We start from the raw sequence: 22,083 nt of genomic DNA on the forward strand, positions 1-22,083 counted from the left end.
AAGCAAAAATGTAAAATTATTAAAATATAAATACTGTGAAGCTTTACTAATAATGAATTGCGGCCTCTAAAAGTGCTGTTTAATTACACTGTATGGTTCTATCACCTGGTTCAATTAAGAAATCAGCATAAACACTGCAATGTTAATTGCGACGGAAAAAAAGCATTGAGACAGTTTTATCTATAATAAGTCCATGCTGAACTCGCTGTCACAATGCTCAGGTGTTCTGGGTGAGTGGTTTTTAGTACACTTCTATTGCTAACTGGTATCCAGGGTGTTCTGGGTTGCTACAAGATGGTTTCTTACTTTCTTAGGTGCCGTTTACAATACATAATTTTTTACTTAAAACGAGAAACTTTTTATGCAGTCTTCCCATTTATTTGCAGCGTTTTGGGGGCCTGAAAACACAACCTTTTAAAAAGGGGTTTCAAAGTGCAAGTTTTTTTTTTAAAAAGATACCGTTATCATCTCCATGTAAACTACAAAAACATGAATTTGTACATGCACATGCGTATTATGGGTTTAGACTATTGACCTTATGTGCCAGAGAAACGAGGGCGCCGCCATCTTTAGAATATTGTCTTTGAACGTCTGTTTTGCGGTCGTTCTGTATATTTCTATGGCATTGCTGTCCAGGACTAATTCGCTTTTGAAGTGGATTTGCTTAATGTAAAGTTAACGAAAGTTATCATGCGGATTTTAATATTTAGAGCAGATGTCTTAACAAATGTCAGTAGACCGGGAAGATTTTAAAACGAGCCGTTCATTTATAAATACGCAGGATCGCTGTAAAAATACAGACCGGAAGACAAAAGACAACGAGTGCAGCGCTGAAAAGGGGCGGGGCTACATAAGGTCTATAGAAGTGCAGTGTTTCTTTACAAAGTGACGTCGCCATCTACTGGCCTGGCATGAATAATACAGCGCTTTTAGTTGCTTTCTCTGATCCGCGTGAACGTGGATCGTTTTAACAACATTGCCGTCTGTAAAACTTTTACGTTTTTAGTACATTGTTGTTGTGTAAATGTACCCTTAAGCATAATTTATATATATATATATATATATTAAAAGAATATAAATGAAAAACTAAATGTAATGTTTTAATGTAAAACATTAATGAAAGTGTATTATAGTTTACATGTATTTTAAATGCAATTAGATTAACTTTAGATGTGCTTTTATTTGTTTTTTATCCCACTTAAGTAGGACTGATGTCTTTATAAGTAATATCATAATTTTTTCCATTGTCTTTGAAATATGGTAGAAGTGTACTGATGAATGTACTGACAAACATTTATAGTAAACTAAAATATACTTTTACTTCATTTCTATTAAAAGTGTAATGCTTTTAAATTATATTTGTAAATATATTTGTAATTGCACATTTGTTGCAATTTAGTAATAATATTAAGGCCGCCGCATAATACGCGTGTATGACTTATGTACGCTCAACTACTAGAGTATACCCATAATGCACTGAGGGTCATGCTGAATGAATTCCCGTGTCTGACCAGAAGATGGCGCTCACAGCTGAATCATCCATCCATTGTTGCAATTTAGTACATTTAAAATACAGTATCTTAGCATTAAATGTAATATTGAATAACTCTAGATTATAATAAAATACTTTACATATGCTTTAGTATGTTAGTTAATCAAACTGAGTGTACTTTCAAACACGAAACTTTCAATTTAACTTTTTAAAGTGCACTTAAGTGTGTTAAGAAACATTCACATGCACTCACTTTGAATACACTTAACTAACCTTTTATTTAAATAATATTATAATATGTGCATATATTATATATATATATATATATATATATATATAATAATATAATTTTTTTTTTAATTTACCTTTTAGATTTGAAGTGCACATTCAATGCAATTACGTGCACTACTTCGTCACAAGGGTAAGTTTCTACACATTCAAAAAGTGGTTGCTAGGGTGCCCTGGGTGGTTGATTATTGTTCAACACACTGTTTCACACTTTTGTTTAGTTCAATAACATGCAGCAGTATATCTCTAAGACACAAGCATGTGTTTCCCTATAGATGCACTTTACAGTTCTTACTCTGCTTGGGCATCGGGCGATCTTCTCATCCGTGTCCTTTAGGGCCACGGCGTATTCATGAACATCATCTGATACAACCACCATCTGCAGAAAACAAACAGAAATACAAAGACAAAAACAGAATTAGACACAGTGCTTTCCGAATTCACTGCGAGCATGTAGCTACAGAAAATTGCCCTTGTTCTCAAGCGTCAACATAATCGCTAGCCATTTTCCTGGAGTTACAAATAGCCACCAATTTTGGGAGTAGGGGAAATGATCACCGCAGTGACTTTATCCTGTGGGCAGAGACCAGGCTTTAAGGGATAATACTGAACAGAGCACAAGCCCTCCAGATAGAGCCAAACAGGTCTCTTTACAAGACACACAGGTAAACATTAATGCCAGAAACATACAAAATTATTTTACGCAATCAAGTATAAGCAAACACACATGTGAATGCTTTGCCAATGCAAAGTTTTAATCAATATGCATTCTTGAATTATTGTGGCTGACAAACTCCAATACTCAAGGGGGCGACAGAGTTCCTTTCGAATGTTAAATCTTAGTCTAATTTTTAATTTCCTTCAAAATCTATGGGTGCTTTCCTCATTACTCTGTCCTCCAGCCTGTGACCCAGAAACCGATCAAAGTTAGTCATTTTGAAGGACATCTCAATTCTCTAATTCTGTGTCCTCAAGTAGTCGCATTTGTCGGCTGCAAACGTCATCAAGGTTTCATTTCAGAAAAGTAACCATTACAAAATCAAAGACACTCGTATGTCTATGAATTGGAGAAAAGTGCAATATGGCGCGCAATATGGCGGAATAAGTCCCGCCTTCTAAATAAAAGAGCCAATCACTGATTGGTAAAGTCATTGCATCAAAGTCAGCCTGAAAAATGCAGTTTATTGTCATTATTTCAGTGTTTAGAAACAGTTGGTGTCAGATTTCACTGGTGATTTCAAATTTAATCATAAACTTTAATCATGAACATTTGATGTTTTCTCATTCAAAGAGATTGACACTGCACTTGCATTAGGGAAATAGCTGCCCCAAGAGGCGTTTCAAAGATGGCCGCCGCATGAAATGCCACGTCTTAAAGGGACTTTAGCAGTGTCCAAAATCAGCCCCAATATCCTTTAATAGGGCAATATTTAAGGGGACGCCCATATGTAATGGTGACTGAAACCATAGTGGACGTTATCGAGTGTACTCATTCAATCCCGAAAATGCACCCAAGCAACGTGTGTATGACTGATGTACGCTAAACTAGAGAATACCCATAATGCACTGAGGGTCATGCTGAATTAATTCCCGCGTCTGATTAGAAGATGGCGCTCACAGCTGAATCATCCATCCATTCATTTTCCAAACCGCTGGTCCGTTGTGGCTACAGCGTAATATCATACAGGTATAAATTCCTTTTTAATTGATTATTAAATGATTTAATTAAGGTTTATACATGCTAGTTTCCATAGCAGAGTTCAGGATAAATCCTTTCATTACTACTTGAGCTGCCAGTTTGCTAAGTTTCAAGTGATTATTTAACAGCACAAACTATGCAAAAGCGGCAGCACTTCAGACACTCGGTGCCCAAATTCACTCACTCGTTTTCATTCACTCCTTCAAGTGGACTATATTAGTGGAGTAATGTAGGGAATAGTGAATGAGGGTATAGGGAGCGATTTCGAACACAGCCTTTCATAAAAATGAAGAAATTGTGTTTAAATGTCCCATTTACGTTCTAATATCAGCCTACAACGATACAGAGATACAACTTCGTAAACCATCATATCCAGCGGCTAGATATTCTTTGAAAGTGCTCATTATTAACGTGACTTTGTTTTCCTGAAAACTGATAAAAGTCTGTGCACAAGAGTTGACCTGAAACTGACCATAGAAGAAGTTGTTCATGCAAAACCTGCAACAGCGCTCCTTGTGGCAATGCTGAGAATGCAACAAGCATTTGTGTAGTGTTATGAATTGAGCTGTAAGAGTTCACAAACTGTTGAAAAGTATATTTCAGCTTTTAAAAAAAGCCACTGGCTTTGAGGGAAAAAGTAATTTTATTATTATGCAGCTCATTTCCATTTGAGAAACCGCTTTAGGCTGTTCCCAAAATATGAGGCTCGGATTATATATTGAGATTATGGTGAGGCAGTTCTCTCAAACTTAGAGAAATAAAAAATGCATTAGAGCTTGATGACATGACGAGGTGTGGTGGAGATACTACACGCTGTGGATGAATTCTTCCGCATATCAATAAAGAGGACAAGTCTGGCACTGTGCCAAGCCAATTAACAAAGGCTTTATGAAGCCCATGTAAGTCAAATCAGACAGTTCCTCTTGACAGGCTGCTACCTAAATCTCATCAGGATCCAACAGAGTTCGAGAGAAATCACAGCGTGAACTGAGACGCTTTTAATTCGCTTCCAAAGCCACGGTACATTAATAAAGGATTGCATCAATAAGCATTGACTATTAACAACTAGTTTGTCTTACCATGCTGTCCCTCTCATTTTTTATTAAATTTAATTTGTACAGCACTTTCAATAATGGATATATTTCTAAAATGGATAGAAAGGAGTCTTACAAAAACCCCAGTGAACGAGTCATTGTGTAATGATTCGCATCAGCCGTGGAAAAACTCCCTTGGGACTAATTGCTTCAGTAAACTAAAGAGCAAACCAATGCAGTTTTCGTCTTGCTAGAGTAGTCTAGTGTTTAAAGATTTTGGCTGTTAACTAAAAGGTTATAGGTTCAAATCCCACAAGGACTGGCCAATGCTTAACCATGAGAGCGATGCTTAACCTCAGGTTATTCCTGGGGCATTGACTCTGCAAATCACTGTGGACCAAAGGGACTCACTAAATGACCAATTAGAAGGGTTCAAAATAAACACTCGCCAAGCACCAAGAGAGGAAAAAACTTGGCTTTGACAAAGACTAAGTAGGAACTGTGACATAATACATGATTTAATCGTAAATAATCAGACCCTCAATGCAAGTGATGTGCGTGATTCAAAGAAAGCATGTATATACTACGGGGCTGTTGAATGCTTGAATCTGATTGGCTGAGGTTCTAAGTTGTGCAATTATTTTCAGGGAAACGCACGACTAAAGTAGTTCCAGGCAGGTCTTGATCGCATCACAGCTCCATGTCACTTCTCCAAATGATTTCAGTTATTGTCCTTAAACCCCACAACAGCAAAAGATCCAAAACCCACAACAACACCGACCAAGCAAACAAATATGGGATAAATAAATAATAGGATAAAAACGAGATATTATAATCCATGTTTTTCGCCACAAAATTGCGTTTCATTATGTACGGAAAGCACATACTCTCTCACACTCAAACGCACACACATACGGTAGGGACACACACTCGCACATTAACGTGTTGGCAGCGCTACTCTGACGATTTTATCAGTAAAATAGTTTAACAACTCGAAAGCTACATGAAGGAGGTTAAGCCAGACCATGGTCTTGAAATTCTCGGATCCTCTCAGACATTGAATACTCTTCCAAGATCTCAGCAACGAACTCTATTGATGGGCATGACTCTTGCAAAAAAAAAAAAAACTTTTAAACTGGAAATCTTCAGATTCTCCCTCGTTCAAAGCTTGGTTATGTGAATTGTTTCATGTCATACAACTAGAGAGGATACGTTCCTTGGAGTCCAAATCTCATTGCCAATTTCAAACTGTATGGCAGCCCTTCGTGGATTTCCTCAAGTCTGAATAGTGTATAATTATTATTCTCACTGTAATAATTCATCTATGATTAGGTCTTGTTTATGTTAGTCCTCTCCCGCTTGTTTTGTTTTCTTTTCTTTTGTTATGGTTGTATTGTCTGGTTTTACATGTATTCTTAAATTTGTACACCATGTAAAAAATTTTAAAGAAAATATATTTTTTTTTAAAAGCTACATGAAGCCGAACAATGTTGAGAGACGCATCAGACTCAGGTAATTCACACACCCTTGATAACTCTCTCTCTCTATATTTATATATAATAATTGCATTATTCTGCTATCAGTGGCTCCATTACTAGCTCTAAAATGACGTTTTGGAATTAGCAAAGAAGGCTTGGGATAAAATGTGTAAGAAATTAGTCTAACACACAAGCACACACAAACCACCCATTAAAAAAACATGTTACAATTCGAACATTTGTGGAAATTAGGTAAGAGTTTACCTTTAATGTCTAACTCCATATAGATGTAATATTCCTTGCATTCAAAATAAATTGATTGGTTTTTATGCTGTTTTGAGTTTTTTAATGGGTGTTATATGTTCAGTTTTTTTTTTCTTTTTATACATTGTTCTGTTTTGTTTTATGCATTGTTTTTTTATGTTATACATTGTTTTGTTTTTTGATGCGTTGATCAGTTTAGTTTTTTTTTGCTTTTTATACATTGTTCTGTTTTATATGCGTTGTTCAGTTTTGTTTTGTTTTTCTTAATATAAAGAAACAAAAATGATGGCTAGTAGAAAATATATTTATGATTGATAAATTCACAGACCATCCCCAGGTATAAGACTGTTATATTGAGCGCAATCTGGAAATGCTATTGTCTGGCTTTTTCAATGACACTGTTATGCTTTTCTCTTTATTTTCATAATGCTGGATGCTGTAACACTGTTAATAAGGCCCCGTTTCCATAGTTACACAACACATTCTTTTGATGAATGATAAATTACTCACAGCTCACAATCTGACAGTCAGTTCTCAGCCATTTCAATAATACATTTGATTGGCTATTTACAATCATATTCTGAAACACAATTACCTGTAAAATTAACCAAAATGTTATAGGCTATATAAAAGAAAGGGCTCCAGGGGATGATTTTTTTAAGCATATTTTCACCAAAAAATGAAAAATTGTGCTATCATTTACTGTACTCTCAATAGAGTAATTTCCCATACCTTAAAAAAAAGCTATCAAGCTCCACAAGGATTTAAAAAGCACCATAAAAGCAGCCTATATGAATCATACTCCGAAGCTTCTGAAGCTATACAATCAGATTTTGTGTAAAAACTGATCAAGTCATTATTCATAGGAAATCTTTCCCTCTGCCATAACACTCAAATCCCACTTTTGACTCTACTTTTGAATGGCCTTCAGTGGAGAAAGACATTCTACTGGACCAGCCAAAATATGTTCAGAACAAAATGGGGACAGAACTTCTTTGACAGAAAAAAAAGGACAAGATATGCCAAGAAATTCATCAGAGAGAGGCAGAAAAAAAAGAGAGAATCTCTTTTCTATAGGGACCAATAACTCCCAGTGATTGAAATATCCCTTTTCTTCAAGCGCAAGGACACACGCAGGAAGGCAAAGGTGGAAGTCGTACAGAACTCTGTCGAGCGAAGCACTTTACGGAGAGCATGAATTATATATACACTTCACACGACCATTGAGCGCTGGTCAGTTTTTATGTTCGACTCTTTTCTCCTCACTGTTGGAAGAGTGAAACATTAAAACAGCTGCTGGCAAGACAGAGTCCGTGTATCACCCAGCAGTGACTCACTGTTGAAAGCAACGACACGTCGACAAAAAGCGTTTCTCAGATTGTTCGGGTCCGTGGAGAGGGTCGGCCAGGGTGAGCGGGCACAGCAGAGCCCCTAAATCAGAGGAGTCTCAGCTAAATCCACGTGAACTTGAAGGAACTCGAGCAAAAAGAAGAATACTTTTTTCTTTAACTTCCAAACTTCCAAAAAGATAAGAAATTATATTTTTCACAAAGATAATGAAGGCTAGTTATATACTGATTATTAGAGATATATATAACGAGTATATATATATATATATATATATAATCTTCAATTATTTAATTTGCGAATTAAAAAAAGTACAACTAACAGGATTAAAGGGAATCTTAATTGTCCTGAAAATAATACTTCAAAATGCTTAAAAAAGATAATTGAATCTTATATTTTGCATTAAAAAAAATATACAATATATTTATATTACACTCATCTGTGGAAATTAGATCAAACTTATCATTAAAAGTTTACCAAGGATGCCTAAAATAATTTATGTCCAGGACTTCATATATTGTACTGCATAGGTGTAATATTCCTCGCATCAAATGGAAATTGATTGAAACTTGTTTAGTTTTTCTCTTTTTTTCATAGTTTAGTTTAGTTTTTCCTTTAATTTTGTTTAGTTTCATTCGTTTCTTTTCAACGTTTTGATTCAGTGCGTTCCATTGTTTCGTTTCATTATTTTGATTCATTGTTTTATTGTTTGTTTAGTTTCATTTCACTGTTATGTTACATTTTGTTTCGTTGTTTCATTTCATTTTTTTTTACATTTTTTTTGTTTCACTTCATTTTGTTTCATTGTTTTGATTTGTTGTGTTTTATTGTTTTGTTTCGTTGTTTCATTGCATTTAGTTTCTGTTTCATTTTGTTCCATCGTTTCATTTAATTTTGAAATGTTTAAGCGTCAGATAACTAATATACACTGATCAGTTATGCTTTTATATCTTCTTTTTGACAATACTAATAAACTACATTAAAAAAAATGTGAATATGCATTATAATATTTCATTTTCGATTGTGAGGTGACACATGACCTGGACATTTTTCGATAGTTTTCGTGACATGCGCCCAATTAGGAGAGATGTGTACTGTATTAAAAGGTAATTTCTCCTAAACTTCATATACACGCTTTCAAATTCAGACACAACTGATGTGTGACGGCTCACAAACCAGACAAGCGTCATCAGATGTCAATAACACAACTTGTGTAACTTCCACTCACTCTCCACGGTTTGCTGTGACACACAGACACATGGGCACACCCTAGAGGGCAGTACTGTGCTCTCCTGGACCTGTACCTTGCCAAGCTGTTGATGAACGCTCAGATTGTACATCATCACAACCCCATCCAGAATCTCCAGCAGGGACTTCTCTGTGATTGGCTGATCAGGCTCTTCTAACGGTCGCCCCAGCAACAGCCCATCGTTACCATGGCTTCCCTCGACTGGAGATGGCAGAGGGGAGATGAGGGTGAGAGCAAATTGGGGGGGGGAGAGAAAAGAGAGAGAGGGTTGAAAAAAAAAAGTCATATTCCCCTTGAGGTAGGTGATTTTATTTTCCTTTTCCTTTTTGAGACTCATTTCTAAGCTAATTGGTTTCCATCTGACTTCCTGTGAAGCTGTGGATTGCAATTTTCATGCACAAAAGATATATTTTTAAATCAGTATTTAAGTCATGCTGTCCAGTAAAACTATCAAAACATCATACAAACAACATATATTATAGAAAGATGTATCATTTGAGATACGTATTTATATTCTCAGATTATATCTTGAATGTTTAAGAAAAAACTGCAAAAAAAAAGTAAAAAAGCCATTTAAATGACATTTAATATAGTAGTACAAAAAAAAATATATATACACATATACATACATTATATATATATATATATATATATATATATATATATATATTACATATACATATATACACAATATATTATAATAAAAAAATATATACATACATTTATATATATACAATATATTATAAAATATATATATACACACATACACATATATACATATATACTGTATATATACAGTTTTTAGCTTAGATGGAAACCAATTAGCATAGAAATGAGTGTTTCCTCAAAAAGGAAAAGAAAGAAAAAAATCACCTACCTCACATATGCATATATTTAAGAAAAATGTAATATTTATATATAAAATATAAATATAAATATATATACATGCAAATATTTCTCTGTGTGTGATATATATATATATATATATAATAGTTTAAAAATATTAAATGTATAATCATAATAACAGCAGAATATTCTCCCTGATTTGAGATCTAACATGATTTGAGATCTAACTATGTGCTAGTCAACATCACAGAACAGCGTTAACATGTTTAGCTGTATTTATGCTTCGCCAGGTGAGATGATGGACTCACTGTCGTCTTCGGTCCTCTGCTCTACGGTGAGCGTGCGGACCTTGACCTTCTCGGGCGGGGCGAGAGGTCGTCGAGGGGTCATGAGGCTGACGGCCGCGGTGCTGAGGAAGCGGTTCGCTCTGCCCAGCGTCGGAGAACTCAACCAACTGGGTCGGGCCAAAGCGCCACCCATGGCAACAGCGCCAGATGGTCTCTGTAGTTCACACACACACACACAATATCATTCGTCTTCAGCATTCAGGGTAATGTCCTCGTCACGAAAAGTAGAACAACTCCACAAAACACCATGAATCAACGAAAAGCCGCTACACTAAATGACCTCAGTGGGATTCGGTTAAAGTAAAAAAATCAAGGACTTACAATGGAGGCAAATGGGGCCAATTTCTGGAGGAGACATTTGAAGCTTACAATTATATAAAAGAACTTAATGTTGATTCTTCTGTTAAACGTTTGAGCTGGAAAGTTGTTCTAGTCATTGATACACCGTGTCCGATGCGACAAGATCCCAGCGACAAACAAGATTTTTGCTCACCTTTAATTGTCAAACATAATGCCACAAACCCAGAGTACTACTTCAAAATGCTTTTTTTTGTCATCTTTCTCACAATTACATAACAAAATGACTTTACCTGTCAAAATATGTTCTTAAAGGGATACTTCACCCAAAAATGAAAATTAGCCCATGACTTACTCAGCCTGAAGCCATCATAGGTGTATATTACTTTCTTCTTGCATCTATCCATCATAAAAGTTTTATACGCAAGTAGACTGCGTATGGCCACACATTACAAATTTTACTTTGTAACGTGTTAAATATGAATATTTTTCTTACACAAACGCAAACCCCCACAGAGTCGTGTGGAGCACTTTTATCATGGATAGATGCACTTTGAGGGTAAATCATGGGCTAATTTTCATTTTTGGGTGAACTATCCCTTTAAGATGAATTGTTGGTAGACATGAAGGCACCTGAGCAGCTCCGGTTTCCTCGTCTTCATCCAAGTCGTCCATAGAAGTGGCCTGGATCTCCGCCGGGTCGATGATGATGTTGGCCTTTGAAGCAAGGTCATCTAAAATATAACAAAATCTGTCAAACAATCAAGTTTAATATGCATATACCGCTTAGTAAGTCAGTAGAGTAGAAGTTGGATTTGTTTGTAAAATACACTGAAAAGAGGCTTTTGGGAATGAGTGTGATTTCAACGCTCGATAACTCATCTCAGAGGACGACAAGCTCACAACTTTTTATGAACACTCCAGTCTATTATTTATTAATACACATTTGTCTTCTTCTGGACAGCGGAGTAATAAAAAATCTTCGCTTTAACACGTCAGAGTGCTTAAAATAACTGCTTTAGGAGAGATATGTGCTCCGCTTCACTCCAAAGGTCTACATTTTCAAGGTTATTCAAGGCCGGCTGTCCAATAGAAGCGTAATTGTGAGAAAAATGGGGCGGTAAAAGCAGTTTGGGAGTAATTCACAAGAAAGGAAAAGGGAAGGAAGAAGAGAGAGAGAGAGAGAGAGAGAGAGAGAGAGAGAGAGAGAGAGAGAGAGAGAGAGAGAAGGGTAAAACTCAGCCTTGAGAGTTGAAGGAGTGAAATATATGGACATTAATGCATTATTTTTTTAAATCATGGTTAGGTACAAGTTAAGCACTGAATTGACCTTCTATGCCCTAGTAAGTCTATGGAGGATCTGTGTTATTGGGTAGTTTTATACATAATTTTAGTGAGGGGTGTAGAGAATGTAAAATAAATTAATTAAAAAGAAACAGGCAGTTTTCTTCCCATCTGTTTTCCAATTTTTTTTAATTTTTATGCAAAATAAATATTCATAGAATGTTCACCCCTTTGAGCACATTTTACAAAAAAATAAATAAATAAACGTATTATTACGTATAATTTTAAAATATATTAAATATCTATAATAAATAAACCAATTATTTAATTATATATTGCATAAATTAAATCTAATTTAAGTTTAATCAGGATTTATGAATAATTACATTTAAAATAATTTATAATTTATTGAATGTTCACCACTTTGAGCAAATTTTAATAGAAAATAAAATAAATAAATAAAATGATGTTTATTTTATATTAAATAGAACTAAATAAAATGTTATTTTAAAATAAATTATTGCATTTAAAATTATTTATCATTTAGTGAAATGTTCACCACTCTGAGCACATTTTAATAGAAAATAAAATGAATAAATGAAATATTTATTTTATATTACATAGAATAAAACAATTACATTTTAAATGATTTATCATTTATTGAATGTTTACCACTTTGAGCACAGAAAATAAAGTTGATAAAACATATTTTATATTACATAACTCTATTTGAAATAATTGTATATTATATGTTTAATAATTTTATAATCTATTTAATGTTTGCCTCTGAGTGCATTTTACTAAATGAATAAAAAATGTATAATTTATTTTGTATTTATTTCTAACTATATATTAAACATTTATTTAAAAAACTATATTGACATAATATATAACTAAATGTCAATTTAATATAAATACATTTTTAAATCATTTGAAGGATATTCATTCATTTTACATCTACACATCATCTCCTTAATGAAGGATCAACTGAGCTATAGAAAATACGGTGGACATGATTAGTTCATCGAGACCACTAAACGATCTGATAAGTAAATCTAATAATTTACTGTAAGACGTCTCAAACGGAATCATAAATGAACACGATGATGATGAATTCTGACAGGGTGGATGACCCTAGAGATGTGGTTTCATTAATTCGGTGTCAGGCTGATATAGCGGCTTCATTACACCTGTGGGAATGACCTCTGGCCGTCTGTCAATTGACGTTGATAAATCTCAGACTCCATAAACATGGAAAGTGTCACGTCTATAAATTTGACGAATATTGAACCCCGAAAACTGGGAACAGAAAGTACACTTGCCAGTCGCAGAAGACTAAATCTGAGTCACTGGAACAGTTAGTCACGATTCTCCGCAAGCAACCTGGCAAACATGCCAAAATCACCCCGTGAGGGAAATAAACTGGCTCCGGTCGGAGTACGGCTGACACTTGCTTGCTATGGCTAAAAATATCCGGATTTGCCACATAATGAGTGTGATGGAGCCATTAGAAGAAGTCGTATGGAGAGAGAGTCAGAGAAAGAGCACCTCGGTTTCACATCAAATTGATGTTGGTTAGAGAAGGTTGGGGTTAAAAGTTGAAAGAGCTTTAGTGTAGCTCGATAAAGATGTGCTGGAGAAATGTCAAGTGGGCTAATGGGATTTGTTTTATTATTATGATCATCATTACTGGTGGAGTTTACTTTTATACTTGACCTAAATCAATGCAATGCAATCAATAAGCACAATCATTATAAAGCTCAGTGATGATGATGATATTGACGAAAATGATTTAGATGGTAAAGTTGATCCAAGATGTTTTTCTTTCTTCAGTCAAAAAGAAATTAAGGTTTTTGAGGAAAAACTTCCAGGGTTTTTCTCCATATAGTGACTTCAATGGCAACCAATGGGTTGAAGGTCCAAATGTGAGTTTCAGTGCCGCTTCAAAGGCGCTACACGACCCCAGCCGAGGAACAAGAGTCTCATCTAGCCAAACCATCGGTCATTTTAAAAACAATAAACATTTATATACTTTTTATCCACAAATGCTTGTCTTGCACTAGCTGTGATGCGCCACACATTGCGTTATCATGTTGAAAGGTCACGCGTGACGTAGGCGGATGTACAGACCTAGTGTCTACAAAGTGAACGTGCAAAGACTAAGTCAAAAAAACTTTAATAAATAAATACATAAAAGGTAGAACAACAATCTCAGGCGATTTTAGGATTGGAGGAGAAAATGAGATGGAGTTTTTCGTCCTACCTTACATTTTCTGCCTACGCCAGGTTACCGCCTGACCTTTCCAACGTGATTACGTAATAAGTGTTTTTTTTTTTTTTTTTTAATGACCGATGGTTTGGCTAGATAAGACTCTTATTCCTCGGCTGGGATCGTGTCGAGACTTTGAAGCTGCACTGAAACTCTCATTGGGATCTTTAAACTGTTGTTCCCCATTGAAGTCACTATATGGAGAAAAATCCTGGAATGTTTTCCTCAAAAAACGACAGAAATAAGAAAGACATGAACATCATGGATGACATGGGGGTGAGTAAATTATCAGGAAACTTAAATTCTGGAGTGAACTACTCCTTTAATCAAAAAGCCATTCAAACCCATTGAGCGACTGAACAAAGGAACAAGAAGTTCAAAATTCGTTTATTAGTTTTAGGACTCATTCCTGCAGCACTTTATGGTCCGAACAACTAATAAGCCTAAAATAATAAAACATTACTGAATAATTGAACCATATTCTGTGCTGAAAAAGATGAGGAGCAGATGGAGGATTTGGCTGCATAGTATTGAGTGCAAACAAACACCGCAAGGTTTGATGGCCAAAATCAACAATTAAAAACGAATTATGTAATATATGTCAAGAAAGAAAAGCCCTCAGCAGCTGCTAAACATAAACCAATATTGTCAAGATGCAGTGATGACAAGGTCCAAATTTTGTACACAAATTCTTCAGACAATCAAATCTGACAGCTGCTGATTCGAAACCGTCACTGTAAAAAAAAAAATACAGACACAATAAGTGTGTAGCATTATTAATTTGTCCTTTCCGGAGTCTTGTTTCACTCTCCGATGGCTTTGATTGTTTCTTCAAAGTCCCAAAAGAGTTCAATCAGGCGCCAGAGGGAGAAAGAGACGCTTCTGCAGAATCAGCGGGGAAACAAGCAATGTAATTATCAGCTTTTAATCAAACGAGGGCAGAGCATGGGAAACGCCGGGAGAAGATGTGTGTTTAAGGAGACAAAAGAAATGGAGAGAGTGAGTAAGAATTAATGAAATTCAAACTTTGGTACAGCAGAGTTGTGACACATGACAAGACGAGCCTCGCCTCTCTCTCCGCCAATGAAACACACATAATCAAACACAAATGTTGAAGACGCCTTCTAATTTAATCACAATCGGTGAATACCAGGCTGATTCATAACTTGTGTAGCTTCTGTTCTGTATAGTACACTAGATCACATATGAGCCAAAACATAATATGTTGAAGAAAATAGCATGTCAAAGGTCAGATAGCACATTTCTTTTACTATTTTGGCAATTTTGTCACTTTTATTGATAAGTATAGTGTGGGGGAACTGGATCAGGAAATAATGCAAAGTGAAAAGTTTGAATTTTTGAAGTATGCGATTAAGAGGCGATTCATAAACTACATACAAGCTACCAAAAATTTGCAATGTTACGAACTTAAAGTGATGTGTTAAATTTGTGGATGTTAAAATACTTTTTTCTGTATGAACTATAAGCCATTTTTTATGCTAATTTTAATCTGGATTACGTAATCAGTGGATGGATGGATGGATGCGTGTATGGATGGGGTGGGTTGGTGGATAGATGGATGGATGGATGGATGGATGGGTGGATGGGTGGATGGATGGATGGATGGGTGGATGGATGGATGGGTGGGTGGATGGATGTATGGATGGATGGATGGATGGGTGGATGGATGGATGGGTGGATGGATGGATGGATGGATGTATGGATGGGGTGGGTGGGTAGATGGGTGGATGGATGTATGGATGGATGGATGTGTGTATGGATGGGGTGGATGGATGGATGGATGTGTGTATGGATGGGGTGGATGGATGGATGGATGGATGTATGTATGGATGGGGTGGATGGATGGATGGATGGATGGGGTGTATGGATGGGGTGTATGGATGGGGTGTATGGATGGATGGATGGATGGGGTGGGTGAATGGGTGGATGGATGGATGGATGGATGGGCTGTATGGATGGGGTGTATGGATGGATGGATGGATGGGGTGGGTGAATGGGTGGATGGATGGATGGATGGGTGGATGGATGGATGGATGTGTGTGTGGATGGATGGATGGATGTGTGTATGGATGGATGGATGTGTGTATGGATGGACGGATGGATGGATGGATGTGTGTGTGGATGGATGGATGGATGGATGGATGGATGGATGTGTATGGGTGGATGGATGGATGGATGGATGGATGTGTATGGGTGGATGGATGGATGTGTATGGGTGGATGGATGTGTGTATGGATGGATGGATGGATGGATGGATGTGTGTGTGGATGGATGGATGGATGGATGGATGGATGGATGGATGGATGGATGTGTATGGGTGGATGGATGGATGGATGGATGTGTATGGGTGGATGGATGGATGGATGGATGGATGGATGTCTATGGTTGGATGGATGGATGGATGGATGGATGGATGGATGGGGTGGATGGATGGGGTGGATGGATGGGGTGGATGGATGGATGGATGGATGTGTATGGGTGGATGGATGGATGGATGGATGGGGTGGATGGATGGGGTGTACGGATGGGGTGTATGGATGGATGGATGTGTATGGGTGGATGGATGGATGGATGGATGGATGGATGGATGTGTGTGTGTGTGGATGGATGGATGGATGGATATGGATGGATGGATGGATGGATGGATGGATGTGTATGGGTGGATGGATGGATGGATGTGTATGGGTGGATGGATGGATGGATGGATGGATGGATGGATGGATGTCTATGGTTGGATGGATGGATGAATGGATGGATGGGGTGGATGGATGGGGTGGATGGATGGGGTGGATGGATGGATGGATGGATGTGTATGGGTGGATGGATGGATGGATGGATGGGGTGGATGGATGGGGTGTATGGATGGGGTGTATGGATGGGGTGTATGGATGGATGGATGTGTATGGGTGGATGGATGGATGGATGGATGGATGGATGGATGGGGTGGATGGATGGGGTGGATGGATGGGGTGTATGGATGGGGTGTATGGATGGGGTGTATGGATGGATGGATGTGTATGGGTGGATGGATGGATGGATGGATGGATGGATGGATGGATGGGGTGGATGGATGGGGTGTATGGATGGGGTGTATGGATGGGGTGTATGGATGGATGGATGTGTATGGGTGGATGGATGGATGGATGGATGGATGGATGGATGGATGGATGGATGGGAGGGTGGATGTTGTTCTGTCTGACACCCAAATTGAGATCCTTATTTTTTGGGGGCACAAATTTGTACTTTCCCACAGAAAATGCAGCCAATCCAGGCAAACTCCTGACAAACTCCTTAGACAAATAAAATGTAAACCACAAAAAAAAAACATATTACATAAAAGGAACAGCTCTCCACCACTTCCTTTAGCGCTGTCCTTCTCTCTCACTCTTTCTTGGCGTGTTCCCTGCTGTTCGTCAATATTTTTGCGGCATGTGTCGCTGCCTTGAGGGAAATCAATATGCATCTGCATCCCAGTCTTCCTAAGCGCCGCCAGCATCCATCCTATCCCATCGTTTCACAAATATTAATGATGCCACAAATCAAAGTAACGACCACCACCGCTTTTGAGTTCAATAACAAAGTCAGAAACTAAAAAAAAGGAAAGGAAAACCCCCTGCAGGATGTGTACAATCTATTCGGTCTCCATTTAAAACTAATTTGGGAAGCTGATCGATCTGAACCGTTTGGTTGGCAGCTTTGAACAGATCAATAGCAAATTTTCAAAAGTTACTCAACAAAACAAAAATAATAGGCACATCAATATGAGATTGCACGTCTCATTTTACGTCTAGGAAGATTTAAAAAGAAAAACGTTACGTCTGTGAGCATTAAAGTGACTTTTTGAAAACAAACAAAATGAACAAGGAAAACAAAAGTAATGCTGTCACTGGCAAACCTGATACAGGAATGCTTTATTTACTGAAGCTTGTGCTGTCAGTACGAGTAACACTCAAAACAAGCTGACCTTGTGCTCCCTCTGGTGGAGTCTAGTGCAGATGCACACTGGGTAATTCTGTGAGCAATCTCTGAAACACACTGCACTTGGGGTTTTTTTCGACCAACCTTTGAGCGTCTTCTTCAAATGCGAGAGAAGTCCTCCCAGACGCTGCAGGTCGAAGTAATCCACCTTCCCGTTGTAGAAGAGCTGAGGAGGCACGTATGCGTCTGACGAAACACAACTGGGTCAGTCACATGACATTCAGTTTCATTTTAGAGCTTCAAACTTATTTTCAGTCAGTTGCCAAGACTTATAATTTACATTTAGCTTAAGTTTTTCAATGAATCATTCATAATTAATTTTATTTTAACTCTATTTTAATTAACAAATATTTGTAATATTTAATGTAAAATTGTAATGGTATTTTACAAACAAAAAAAAAAGTTTAAAAGAAAAGAAATCTTGATTGGGCTAAATAATGTATTTTATAATGCACTTTTTTGTCTGGATCTAATAAACTGTTATTTTAGTATTATTTATATACTATTCTATTTTTATTAATATTTTGAATTAGCTTTTATTTTTTTATTTTTTTCCTCTTTAGTAAATTTGTTTTGTAATATTGTCATGTGCTTATATATTTATTTACATTTTATTTCAACTAATTTCTTTACTTTTAGTGCTTCAACAAAATTATTTCAGTTAGTTTATTTCAGCTTTACAAATTATTAACAAATATATTTGAATAGTTTTCGTGCACGATAATAACTTGCTAAACCATTCAAAAATACATTAAAACATATAAAATGTATTCTAATACACGTCTTCTCTGAGGAGTTTTTGAAAATAAATTATTTTGATACTTTTTGGGGCATAAAGTCACAAATATATTGGTGATACAACCGTGCTTATTTCATAATAGAGCCCGACCAATATGGATTTTTGGGGGCCGATGCCGATACCGATAAAAAAAGCCTGATACAGAGTACAGTACCAGTCAAAAGTTTGGACACACTTTCCTATTGCTGTGTACAAACTTTTGATGGGTATTGTATATAGAATACACAGTATTTAAACAGAATAAATATATAAACGTTTTGCAATGATCACTCAAATGTGTTGATCAAACACTTGTGTGAGAAAGATCTGTAATGGAGGCAGGGGGAATGATAGAATGAGAATGATACATTTGAGCTGTAACCAAACTAGTTTGCATTGCATGTTATATTATATTTTATTCTAAATACTGTTGCATAATCTTCATTAAAGTCTTTGTCTTTTAATTTAGTCCCTTATATAAAACAACTTGTATCAATAAATATATCAAAAGTGTCACTGACATTATCTTCTATTTTTTGTCTTAATTCCTCTAATCTCTACAAGTGGAGGAATAACTCAGATCTTTTTACTAAAGTAAAATTTATAATATCATAATGAAAACGTTTTTAATTACATAATGTACAGACTTTTAGACGATTTTAAATAAGTAGTAAGCAAAATGTACCTACTAAACGTGCAACTACGCCACTCTTAATGTAAAATGGCCCTATATAAAGTGTTATAATTATATAAATTATTGGAATATAGCTGGATGTTGTAACGTAGCGTTAAAGGCAGAATGAGATTTAACACTGTCTACACACCGGACGCGGCCGTTATTGCTCGCGAGATGTACAACAGCTGTTTACCCGAGAAGCGGAAAAGCTCCCGTTACAGAGCAGAATGGGCCATCCGTTTACTGTCGGAGATTTGTCGCTCGCGCCACGCATTTTAATCAATGTTTAATCAATCAATTGCCTGGATTTAATAAATAATAAGTAAATATAGCAGACAATATAATCAGGACTTCTCAGCTGCGCGCTTGCAATAGTCACAATCTCACACAATACGTGACAGAGGCTGGCAGCAGAGAAATCAATTCAGTGAATTACACTGCGCAAATCAAAAGTAATAGTCTACTACCCACTGGATGAAGAAGGGTTGGCTCTCAACAGAACATATAATATTCATTTTATTTTATTTTTCGTGTTCGCATTTATGAGGAAAAAAAGGGACGTGACAAGCTCCGAAAGCGGCACTAAAGTGCTTTAAAACTTTCACATAGACCTCGAACAGAAGGCACAAAGCCTTTCATTAAAGTCAATTTAGTTTTGTATTAATTATATCTTAATTTTAATCAATGTTTCACCAACCAAATGTCTGGATTTAATAAATAAGAAGTAAATATAACAGACAATAGATAATCTCGAAACGGAGGCGCCGGCGAGTGAACTGCAACTCGTCTCATAAATGAACCGAAACTCAGCGTATAGACCTGAGAAATATATCTATTGAAATGTCTACTTTTAAACAGAACAAATCAAAACGAAAGACAAACTGCTCTCTGCTTATGTAGGCCTAATCCTGCTGAAATGTACATTTCTCTCTGGCGCGTTCAAAGATCGCGAGTCCCTATCCTCAACTTCATCTTTGCAGCCCACAATGACTGAAAACACTTGTTATTAATAAACAATTAAAATGTTTCCTTGCTATATTTAATGTATTCATATCATTGCTTTTGCCAGTTCATTGTGACAGCTTTTAGGTGCTTTATTGGCAGCGCCACCCTTACATGAATCACGGCATTTTTTTTTAATATTCATTTATCGGCCATTATAAATGCCGATACCGATAGTTATGAAAATGCCGATATATCGGTCGGGCTCTATTTCATAATGAAGAAAATTTAAAGTCCTCTTGTAGTCAATCATTTTTATCCCTTAAAACACATCTTTGATCACCAAAATTACATATTTAACGTTTTCTCCTTGAAAAAAATGCCTTGAATATAACTCTACGCCAGAGGTCTTCAATCCTGCTCCTAAAGGGCCGCTGTCCTGCAGAGTTTAGTTCCAACCCTAATCAACCCTAATTCCGACCGGAATGTGTGTGTTCTCTACCTTCACTGTTGATGGATCCGGGGCTTTTTCTTTTCCCTTCATCCCAGTAGCTCCTAATGGCCGTGATGAGCCGGTGTAAGAAACACACCATGTATTCAGGCGGACACAACACTGTGGGGTTCTGAACACACACACACATAACGTCACATCGCATCAAGAATGAGGCAAACACCAAAACCCTGATTACCGGGGAACGACTGAAACAATCCAATCGATAACAATCATGTTACAGAAAATGGCCATATACACTTTCTGCCACTAAGAGTGTAAGTGATGATCATCAAATTCAATGACAAAAAGAACGATCTGAGCACAATAAATTCCTCAACCATTTACAATGTTTATGTCAGAACAACATCCAGTCATCAATACACATTAAAGGGATAGTTCACCCAAAAATGAAAGTTAGCCCATGATTTACTCGCCCTCAAGTCATCCTATGTGTATGTGACATTCTTCTTTCAGACGATATATTATATTACGTTATATTAAAACTTCCATTATAAAGTTTGGAATGTAGAGATGCACCGATTTCAATTTTCTAGGCCGACTCCGAATTCCGATTTTTCATGAGTTTGGCCTACCGATAACGATTTTAGCCGATTCCGATTTTATTTTTTTCTAACCACTTTACAGCAAACACAAATATTTATTTCTATCTTTTCTTTAATAGAACATTTTACATAGAACATTTTTTGAACAAATTAAATAAAATAGAACTATATAAATTATTACTCCTGGTGTGGGAAATTCACACATATCTAAGTGCAGTGTTATGGTATGGAAGAACCATTTTCACTTCCAATATTCAACTAAAATAAATGTGATATATTTACTGATTTAGGAAACTAAACTTCTGTATGAAAACAGGTAATGGCAATAAAATAATATATAAATAGCAAATAAAAATAAAATAAATATAGCCTTGCAGTATAAAGATATTTCTCAAAACACACACAGGTCTATTGCAATCACTTGTACATCAATGGCAAATTTTATTTCGCAAACAGTTCTTCTCTCATTTGCCACATGTCTAGCCAGGCTAAACAAGAGCTAAGCTCGGGGAAGTGGAGCAAGTGCAGGGAAACGATTGGGAAATAATACAAATACAGACATGCAAATTCTGTGCATTTTGGGCACTTTTTGGGTGAAATATTTATTTTGTCCAACAAAAATGTGCTTTCACTTTAATTGAGCGCGAGATATAACTCTGATTGTATTCGTCTGGAAGAAAAAAGTCAAATACAACTAGGACGGCTTCAGGCTGAGTAAATCATGGGCTAATTTTCATT

At 36.4% G+C, this 22,083-nt stretch overlaps 1 protein-coding gene across 1 annotated transcript in view; it reads right to left on the reverse strand.

Annotated features, from left to right (window-relative positions):
- rnf123 (ring finger protein 123) overlaps positions 1 to 22,083 on the reverse strand; it is a 158,864-nt gene that overhangs the window by 119,390 nt on the left and 17,391 nt on the right. The window contains exons 20-25 of the mRNA XM_077226997.1: positions 20,792 to 20,912; positions 17,978 to 18,079; positions 10,975 to 11,075; positions 10,006 to 10,198; positions 8,907 to 9,052; positions 2,076 to 2,159 (exon numbers count right to left, since the gene is read on the reverse strand). Coding sequence (XP_077083112.1) covers positions 2,076 to 2,159; positions 8,907 to 9,052; positions 10,006 to 10,198; positions 10,975 to 11,075; positions 17,978 to 18,079; positions 20,792 to 20,912 — 747 coding nt within the window. The remainder of the gene's footprint in view (positions 1 to 2,075; positions 2,160 to 8,906; positions 9,053 to 10,005; positions 10,199 to 10,974; positions 11,076 to 17,977; positions 18,080 to 20,791; positions 20,913 to 22,083) is intronic.

Source organism: Siphateles boraxobius, unplaced genomic scaffold (assembly GCF_051911475.1).
Source record: "Siphateles boraxobius isolate OS27281-9 unplaced genomic scaffold, OSU_SipBor_1 13, whole genome shotgun sequence".
Taxonomy (NCBI): domain Eukaryota; kingdom Metazoa; phylum Chordata; class Actinopteri; order Cypriniformes; family Leuciscidae; genus Siphateles; species Siphateles boraxobius.